The 10961-nt window shown below is 30.0% G+C and overlaps 1 protein-coding gene across 4 annotated transcripts in view; it reads right to left on the reverse strand.

Annotated features, from left to right (window-relative positions):
- The window catches only part of LOC113517247 (TOX high mobility group box family member 3-like), a 36195-nt gene extending 27408 nt beyond the window's left edge, over nucleotides 1-8787 (reverse strand). For 2 of the 4 annotated variants that reach the window (XM_031912377.2, XM_031912376.2), the window contains exon 1: nucleotides 8568-8787. In XM_031912377.2, coding sequence (XP_031768237.2) covers nucleotides 8568-8633 — 66 coding nt within the window. In that variant the 5' untranslated portion in view covers nucleotides 8634-8787. Of the gene's footprint in view, nucleotides 1-928; nucleotides 1263-8567 lie in introns of those variants that run through there. The other 2 variants (XM_031912378.2, XM_026901867.3) reach the window with 2 other exon arrangements.
- Between the last annotated feature and the right edge of the window lie 2174 nt (nucleotides 8788-10961).

Here is a 10961-nt window from a genome sequence, read left to right on the forward strand (position 1 = left end):
ATGTTTAGGTACATGACGAAATCATACGATCACGTAGTTACACTCAAATATAATTTGTGTATATGTAATAAGTAGACATATAGGAATGCATGCAATAAGGCATTTCTTACATACCTACCTAACTATGTGAGGTATTCGCTTTCGTTGCTATGAGTAAAATAAAAATGATAAAGTTACATTGGAAAATTGTTGAAATTGTTAAAACATAGATAACAACAAACCGGTTATATTTTTAAAATTATGTGTAGTACGTATTGTAAGTACGTATATAGAGTGACAATTAGTAACGGTATCTTATCTTTATATCAATATCTATGTTCCAGTTTGCAGATAGTAGTATTTTATCGGTGTATAAATAATCATGAGTAGGTATAAGAACATATAACTTCAAAACATTTATAAGTTAGAAGAAAAACAATATTAGATTTTATACGGGTATCTACCTATACCTATATGTATCATTAAATAACCGGATTTTTTATCTAATTATTGTAATAACTTCCATGTTTTAAATTTTATTTATTAAGTACATTTTTATTTATATTTAGCATATTTATTATACAATCTTTGATATTATTTACGGATTTAGCAGTAATAAATAGCTAAAATAAAATGTTTTTACGTAAATTATTTGTGTATTATTAGTACAAAAGAAGTTATTCTGCGCTTTATTTTATAAAAACATAAACCAACTAATGCCAGTTATAAAAAATAAAGTAGATAAAATTATAATATAACAAAAAATTTAACTTTAAAGGAAATTTATTATTTAATCCTAAATCAATATATTCTTAGTTATTAGAAAGTATAATATTTATATAAGCTTATATGTTTACAGTTCTTATCCCAACATGATACACTAGTTTATATTGACATTGATAAGTTAACAAAATTTAGAATAACTTGTGGAGATTACACATGTACCTACCATTTAATTTTAATATTCAGTTAGCTGCCATATATTCCATTCAGCGATACAGTGTAGCTTTAATAAATTCCATTCATTAATTTAATGCTTTCCGGTTCTATGTAAGATCTAATTAATTTAGTAAGGAAAATATGTAATTACAACTTTAATTGATAGAGCACTGAAGTCATTTCACAGTAAGTAGCGATTGGACGATAGACAAGCACAGTTAGATACACAACGACAGTTTAATATATCGCATTCGAATATTTGAGAAACGTTCGAAAACGTTAAGTTGTAGCACGATATAAAGGCACGCTAGACGCACGTGCGGACCGCGCGGGAAGACTGCGTGGCGGTCGTTGTGCGCGCTGCGGTGGGGCGCCGCGCGTCGTCCATCGTCTTTAGTGCCACCAGACGCCGTTCGACGCCGATGGCGCTGTTGTTGCCTAAACTGTTTCATGTACAGGTGGACTATCATACTCAGATATTGACAGGACTTTAGGCCACTCAGAATAAGCTTTGCCTCTCTCAATCTTAGAACTTAAATGTTACAATTAAATCGATCAAATACAGCATTTTTTGTATAAATGAGTACATAAAAGAAAGCTTTAAAAAAATTACGAAAAATTTTTTTTTAGATATACTGTATATGTAGCTGGTACAGGTATGCCCATACTTGAATGTTGATGTGCTGTCTGTTTTACTAATACAGTATTTATTGAAGAAACAAGATCATATAAGGATGCTTTCAGAGAAGTTTAAGTTCCAACTTTTCCAACAAGAAACATCGGGAGAGAGTGCTTCCTAAGTTATATTCTTCATTGATTTCACGATTATTCTGTAATTACAATTCTAGGAAATGGGAATTGTGATATATTCTGCTGCTCAAGGTACAAGGCATTGCAATGGAGGCTTTTCCGTTTCGTCAAAATTACGAAGAAGATATTCTGTTTAAAATTAGTTTATTTCAACATTAACCATGCATTTTGCAGTTCTGATGTCAGCACATTCATTATCAGTAAAAAGGTGACAGATTTCGTTGAATCCTATTGCAGTAGTAAATAGTAACATTTTTAATAAGATGAACGACATTAACTGGTGCTGCCCATTAAAGATCAACAAACAAATTAATGATGAAAATTGATAGATATTACTATCCTCGAGTGTTGTCTAGATGATTGTAAACAATCTAATCGAATTGTAAAAATCTGAGATGCTCTCTCACCTAGATAGAGCAGTAGTGAAATTTGTAATATATTTTTAATTTTTCTAAGTATACACTTTTGTTATTTGTGCACTTTCACAGGTAGTTCATTGATTCCTTAACTAAAAAAAAAAAAAAACATGGGGAAGAGAATAAACTTATTGAAGGCGGTGTGAACTGCCGCATCGGAGTTGAATTTTTTTTTCTTGTAAGAAGTTGTTCAAATTCCGGAAAAAATGGTAATCTGTTGGAACAAGATCCAAGGAGTATGGTGGATTTCGCAGACATTCCAATTGTAGTACATTTAATTTAGTGGTTGTCGTGAAGCAGCAGTGTCCTAGAGCAATTGACTAATCTCGGCTGTTTAGCAGCTAGTACTTCCTTCATGGTTTGCAGTTGCTGACAATGGATATCTGCTGTAATCATTTGGCCAGATTTTAGAAAGCTGTAGTAAACGATACTGGAACTAGTCCATCAAACAATTACAAGGAACTTTTTCTGAGTAAATTTTTGTTTAGGGCAGGATTTGACTGGGTCTCCAGGATTCAGCCATTGCGACGAGTGCTTCCGATTATTGTACAATATTTATTTTTCATCACAAGTAATGATTCGATTTAAAATCGCTTCATTATTGTGTCGGTTGAGCAAAGTAACACAGCAGTCGATGCGTGTTTGCAAGTTTGATTCATTTAATTCATGAAGAATGAATGATGGCTAATTCAAGTTTTTTTACTTTCCCGATTTGCTTGAAGTGAATTAATACAGTTTTATCACTTACCCCGAATCCTGCAGCTATTTCTGAAGTGCTTTGTGATGGATCCGCTTCCACAATAGTCTTTAATTCTTCATTTTTCACTTTGGTCTCCGGCCGTCCACGGGGTTGGTTCTGAAGGTCGAAATTTCCACAAGGAAAACGTTGAAACAAAAAATGTATTGTGCTTTTTTTTGCGATACCACCGCCCTTCACATCACCAATCCGTCGAGCTGTTTCTGCAGCACTGGTATCACGGTAGAACTCGTACTCGTAAGTATACCGATATTTCATGTTTTCTATTTTGCGGTAATAAGCGATACCAAGGAAAAGAATAATGAGGAAAAAACAAATAAATGAAAAAAATTAAAACTCAAATGTACCAGCTAAATGTAATCTATACATTTGAATTTGGAATTCTTAACCAAAGAGGAGATATTATATTATATTTCAGATCCAAGTGGTCAGTACGACAAAACGCTAATTTCATATATAAGCACCTAATATATATATAAGGAATTAATATTTAATAGATAATATTTAGAAACGTAATATGTAAATATTAAAATGAATATTAAACAAAGTCGAATAAAAAAGATACTGGTTGAGTAGGTATCTACCTTATGGAATTCGGATTCTAAAATAAGTTACTCTATTAATAACATAAAACCGGCTCTCGCTTGTCTATGTGTAATAGATGTAACTATAGCGAACATAAAAATAAATGAAGATCAATTAGTCCTATATTATGTTTTTCTATGTCGCTATATAAAGTCAGAGTATCTGATTTTATCATTTCAAAAGTTTTAAAATATAAAGTATTTTCTTTTTTCAACCAACTTAAAGAAGGCGGGTCTCAATTTTGTTGAATGTTGTTTATTTTTTATGTGTGTTACCTCATGACTCCATCCGTTGTAAACCGATTTGGATTTTTTTTATCTGAAAGGATATGATAGAGAAATTGGTTCAGTAGTTTAGTTTTTAAATCAAAATAACTGGTTTTGCCAAAATTGAAGTCGGAACACAATTTAATTATATATTAAAATTTCGACATCTGTTTGCAGAGTAAGTATAGTACGAAGTGTAATCGAATTCGATTTCAGTAAGTATACTATGTCATTAGTTTTTGTAGGATAATTTTACTAATATTTCGCTCTAAAATGCGAGTTTTCTCATGTGAATTAATTAAAATAACATATCTATTTGTACACCACATATCATTAAAACGTGTTGAATGTTCCTTTGTGAACGCGTATATAAATCTTTTATAATTTTACATTTATGATAGTTAAAAATATAAATAGCACCAATCCTTACGTCAGTATAGACAGATATTCTATACCATTGCAAGTTAAATTATAATCTAATTAAGATTATAAAAGTATATATTTGTAAAGTTGTTATTTAAAGATTTTTTTTTGTTAAATGATAATAAAAATCTATTTTATTTACAAGCAAGGAGATTTTAAGGTAATAACTAGTTTACATATTAAAATATGAGACATTACTGTAGTATAACTACTGTTCTTCTTATTTTGATATATACGAGTACTATAATTATGAAAATAACATTTATTGGTTATTGAAAAATAAGGAAACTATATTACTACAAGCGAGGAGATGCTATTAAGGAAATTGACTGGTAGGGATTAGTGATGAAACAATTCTATAGCCTTATTTATACTTGTAGTACTAAAATGTCTCTCCCACTGATAATAAGTAGAGTTTATGTCTTAAAGTCAATACAATCAAATATTCTATCAATTGCCTTATAATAAATAAATAAATTAGCATAGTAGTAGTAGGCTATATTCTCCTCTAACTATGAGGAGACACCCGTGCCCAGAAGTATTTTATTATGATTGAGAGTTTTTTCCATAACTTAATAAACAATAAGTTAATTAATATCATATAACTCTGGGCAAATCTTAAAAATATAGAAAAGTAAATGTCCAATGTAGAGCAAATGCGTATTCTATAGCAGCATTCAATCGACCTTAATTTGAAGATACAAATGAGTATGCATACTCAATCGAATGAATATGAATGCTATGATAGAAGAGTCGGTAAGAAATCTAATATTGATATACTTTTTTTTATTTTTATTATTTTTATAATCTAATTAAATAAAATTCTATTCCCGGATATTTGTAAGTCATTGCGCAAAGGTTGCACCTATTTGGCTAATTCGTTTTTGTTGTGTTTATAATTTGTTTAGATATTTTTAGATTTTTTTATTGTCATCATATAGCAATAAAAAAATCTAAAAATATTATTATTCTTAATGAATTTAAACAGGTTTATTTCATATTTTTATGTGATGATAACGATTTGTATTATTTTAATGGTACACGGTATATTTGAATTGCAATTTTCATCAGAAATATTAACAATTGGTATACAACGTTTTTTTACTACTGGGTGTAACAAACAAGTTGATAGTCCACTGATTGAAAGTGGCAATGCACGCCGCGACGGTTATACACAGTATAGAATCTCAGTCTAAAAAACTGTAACCAGTATTCTATGACATATTTAGATAGTGCATCGAATTGTCGCATAATTGTTCTGAACATTTGATATATGTTCTTGAACCACTGGTTGTTCAAGCACTTACCCTGTGATCAGGTGACACGATAGCACAGCCGAACCAATCTTTTCTCGAAGGCATTTTTTACTCTGCTGTAACATCATTGTGGATAAAACAAGAAGTTTAAATTTTTAGTGTTCAAGGAAATATATTATAACTGGCTATATTGACAATATACCTAATATTTATACTTTATAGTTTATAAATTATTGATAGTCAAAGTTCTTTAATTTTGTCAGTGACAATCGATCAATGACATATCGATCACTAAAATTCTAAGATACTTCTAGCAGTCTCACAAACTTTAAATTTTAAACTTCCCTATAGTTCAGCTTATAAATGGAAGAAACAAATGAAAAATCCCGAAATTCCATAATTTATGTTAATTAAATAAAAAAAAAAAAAATAACGATTACGTCGTTGAAATAACGCATTGCGTTTGTATTTGCCTAACTAGATGTATTATCTGAGAAAAAAAAAATGAGATCTTGTTAAAAACATAATATGTAAAAAAATGCCAAGTATCGCAACATAGGTCTTTCACTAAAAAAGCTGTGAGATCTCATGTAAAATCAAGTCTGTTATTATAGTTATTGTTTATAGAATCACGTATCAATATTATACATCTTTATTTCTATTATAATTACAATGACTTGGCTATTACACCGCACCATAATTATAAAAAAATAATTAAATACAAAATCTACTATTTCGACTACTAAGTTAATCTAAATAGTGCACTTAAGAATACATTATTAGTAGAATACATTACCGTGCAACTGCCACGTTTGTCATTTTTTACATTTTATGTTTTAATGGGATTTATAATTACTGTTAATAGAAATTAAACATTAATGGTAGTAGTCTACCAGAGGGAGACTTTGTACAAAAGTCGATTGCTTGGGTACCTCTGTCCCATTCGTGTTTCAACCGTGAAGCGGTTGTGTTTGCATGGCTGTGTTTCAGTTTGAAGGGTGGGATATGGCGTGAATTTATTGGGTACAGAGGAATAACACCTGAGTCCCAGGAATAGCAACGCATGAGGGGTATCATGGGCAAAACAGTATACTCTGTTATTTCCATGGTACTGCTCATGTCTATAGGCAACGGTTACCACTTTCCATCAGGTGGGCCGTCAGCTTGTTTGCCGTTCTAAGTTGTATAAAAAAAAAGTAGAAATTAAAGATTAATATACCTGAAGTTTTTGTTAATTATTTTCTTGTTGAGCAAAATAAAAAGTAAAACAACAAGTAATATACAATCCTTTTTTTTATACAAATTATTTTGTATTTTGATTAGTAAACTGCAATAATTATACATATAATAATATTCTTAAGTATTTAAAAAAATGTAAATGATATCATAGGTGGTATGTAAGTATTTTAAAACGAAACCGTCATACGAAACCTTAAATTGGTTTCGTATGATGGTTTCGTTTAAACGAAGCAGGTTCTAAATTTGACTAAACTATTTTTTTGTAATTGTGTGTACTTATGTTATAATTTTTTATTTCCATTACTTGTTTACTTCCGTGAATGGGGCCACCATAAAAGTAAGTTGCTCGCCGTAATTTGTTACTAAAGTTTTTTTTTGTGACAAAAAATTAAAAGATTTACTATACTATAATTCTAATTGATGCAAATTGTTCTATTATGAGTTAAAGTACCCGGTTGTTATCAAAAAATTGTGTGTGTGAAAAAATTTCATTTTGTCAAGTTTATTAAAAACTGTTTAATGCGGTAAACGTTGTTTTATTTATTTATTTAAGGCAAAGAGACAACTATAACAATAATACGTATTTACACACTTAAATAGTAATTTGACAGCCATTAAAGTTTGCACAAATGTATAATACAAGTGAAGGAAACACAAAATTAAACAATACTTTTAGCCCATTCTGCCACGTACCGAGTCCTTTTTTCTTATCGGGATAAAAACTATTTTATCTCTCAGTGAGATTTGAGAGATAGGATATATCCCTCAAGTTGGAGAAAACAATACACATTATAGACGTCAATATTTGATTGAAATGTTTGAATTGGCAGGTAGTAACCGTTTGTATGGGAAAAAGAAAAATGGCCTTTTTACTTTTTTCTTCATATGAACCTACCTCGGAATGCAGCGGATAGTAATAGAAAAAAAATTGTCAAATTGATCTATCTGTTCCCGAGTTTTGTGCTTAGCAACACATTCAATGGTAAATTTAAATTAAAAAATTTAAATTAAAATTAGATGAGCTAACACAAGATATTATACCACACACATACTCGTATAAGATACTTAGTATATAAGTGTATTTGAGAGTAAATCCTTTCGATTGTACAAAGATTATTAAAATCGATTCAATATTTTGTCTATTTTAAACCGAGTTTAATAATTCTTTCGTATATTTTGTAAACATGTATTATATATGCTATAAACAAAATATAGGTGAACAAAGAATTTTTAAGAAGAATAAAATAATCTTTTTGAAGTTTTGTTTTAGGAGATAACAGATAAATTAGCGGAAACCCCTATTAATGCCTTATGCACAATTTAGTAGCATATTACTATAGCAATTGATTCCTTAAATTTATTATCCTTAGTAATATGTAAATATAAAAGTGAGTTTGTTTGTTTGTTACTTCTTGGCGCTTATACGGCTTGTCCGATTTTCGTGGAACTTAGATCACAGTTATAAGGAAGAAGCCACAGGCATTATTAGTATTATTAGCTTATTTCATACCATTAGTAGCTTATTTCATATTTACTAATATTTTTTTCTCCTTATAATGTTATTTATTAATATTTTTCAGAAATTGATTTCTATATTTCTACTCTATTATATTGAAAAAATGAGATTCGGAAGTTGGAAATAATTTAAATCTTAATGTAGATCTTGTTTATGAATATATAAATATTTTTTACGATTATGTTCTACAAAAAATCGATTTTAATCAAATTAATGACAACATTTATAGGGGATCAACACAGAAGTAAACTCTATTGATAATAAAAAGAATCTAATAAGACGTAGTCTAACATAATATATAACTTCCTCTCCCGTCGGATCATAATGTTGCGGACTGTTCAATTACTAACTCTTGTTAATCTTTATAATAAGTTGACTTACCTTGTACATATTATATATTTTGTAGGTTCTTTCTTGCTCGTCCGATAGTGTTTGACATGATTCCATGTTGTTACATTCAAATAATTATACACTGTTCTTAATATGTGATGGTCCATTTATTCTTCTCATATAATAGTCTTTTTAAAGAAATTATTGTTTCTTAGCAGTAGATAAGGGCGAATAGAATTATTATTTTAATTATTTAATAATACATAACAAATATTAAGTAGACAATATTGAACCTAAAATATAAAATTAAATTTATAAAATAATCACCCTATGCATTGCTGGTTATTGACTTTGTTGGGTGTTATGATATTGCTTGTACACAAATAGTTTAGAGAAATCTGTCTTTTAAAATCCGCCGATTAGATACTGCCGACGGATAATTATTATATAATTTTTCGAAGGAACATTCAATGTCCTATATTTTTATATTATAAAAATAAATAAGTCTATAATTTTAGCACAGTATTAGTTAGGAAGTAAAGAAAATTTAAGGAAATTCAGAAATAGCGTTATTAATTAACAATAAGGAAATATTTTAACTAATCAATTTTAAGCAATTTAAAACAAAATTTAACTAACTAGATACTTTAATTATTTAATTTATTATGACGATTGCGTATGTCAAAAAGTGCACAAAAGTTTAGTAGGTGTGTTGTTTACTTAAATAGCCGGTTCGTAATTACAGACTTATCAATGGAGTGCGCGTAAAAAAGCGGGGTGTCGCCAGTAGGTGAGCGGAGGCCACGTGGCCGGCACGCGGGCCCGACGCGGTGGGATAGGCACACTTTGAATCCGCAAGGGAGCACCCGCCGGAAACCGAGGTGTACCGGGGCTCCTCGAGTACAGAGAAGTGGCGGCCCGCGGCGCGCTGCCCCGCACCCGCGCCCTCCGCACATGCCCCGCACACACCCTCACATGCACTGGCTCCGCAGCTTTCGTCTCCACACCACCACTCACCCCGCATACTATGTTTGCCTTAATCGCGAATTAAGGTTCCAGTAATGTTTTCTGTTAAGCTTAGAGCTTAATTTGACGCCATTCATTACAGATCCCGTTTCTCAAATGGAGAATGGGGGAATTGGTATATTGATTAAACTGATGTACAGCTTTAAAATGGAACATAGCTATAAAATATCTGTCAAAATAAGAATTTCATGTTGTTAAACTAGATAATTTAAAAAAATTACCCTAAAAAGTGCTTAATTTATCTTTAACAGGCTATGTAAATAGATGGCTGCGAAATTTTCATAAATTTCCACTTTATATTATAATTTATACAGAATTCATTTTATATTCACAGTACATCCATATTGTTAACTTTGTATAACATATCAGTTTATTTATGTTTTGTATGTAGGCAAACAAAACATAATGCAATTATAAAACTGTGATGTTGACTATTGAAGAAAATTAATTTTCACACGTGTGCAGTAATTGGACATTTGTTAATTATTGCTTATATGTATGTTTTATCTTTTTATGAGTTTCAATAATATGAGTAGCTTTTCTATCCTAAGTATTTGATATAGCTTGCATTTGGTGATAAATGCAACCTCCTCATCATGCAAATGCAATCCGAACCCGGAAAGATATATCATCTTTCCGGGTTCGGATTTTCTTGGCTAACTGATTCGTTTCTAATTATACCATGGTGAATATACACTGTTCCTTCTGTGGTGTAACTGAAAAACCACTCAGTTAATTGAGAGATGTAGATTCAAATCCTTCCTGATCATGCTGGTTGGCTGTTTACATTTTTCAACTTAACTATTTGAGTTTCTTGAATACATTGTTACGTATTTTAAATTATCTAAAAAATATGTTTTTTAAAACAGATGATATTAACACATTGTAAAGAACTACTTTATATTACTATATATGAAAATAGTAACTCACCGTAACATAATTGATATGTGATTTTAATTAATATATGTAACATCGGCTCAGATTGAATGTAAGTTATAAAAAATTGAGAACTTTCTTATTTTTTAAGTTACTAAAATATGGAAATATGGCCTTAAAATAATAAATTATGTTTCGGAAATTGTTCTGAATGTTACTGATGATCAGCTACATGTATATCCCGCAGTTTGAGCTGCGTGAATTGATATATAAAATACTCCAAGTATTAATTTTAGATGTGGTTTGAATGAAATATAGACATATAAATAGGTTTATATTTTGTTGAAATCTGTTTTGAATTGTCCGATGAAATGTGTTGAATTCTGTTTTAAAAACTTTACATTTGTCTACCAGGCTTAGTAGTAGTAAAAATCTATATTTTTAGGTAGGTAATTAAAATTGCTTTTCAACGGAAATAAGAAGGTTTCGATTGTATTTTTTATGCATATGTTATATATTCAGATATATACATATATAACTGAC

Source organism: Galleria mellonella, unplaced genomic scaffold (genome assembly GCF_026898425.1).
Source record: "Galleria mellonella isolate WM207_F2 unplaced genomic scaffold, CSIRO_AGI_GalMel_v1 utg78, whole genome shotgun sequence".
Classification (NCBI taxonomy): Eukaryota; Metazoa; Arthropoda; class Insecta; order Lepidoptera; family Pyralidae; genus Galleria; species Galleria mellonella.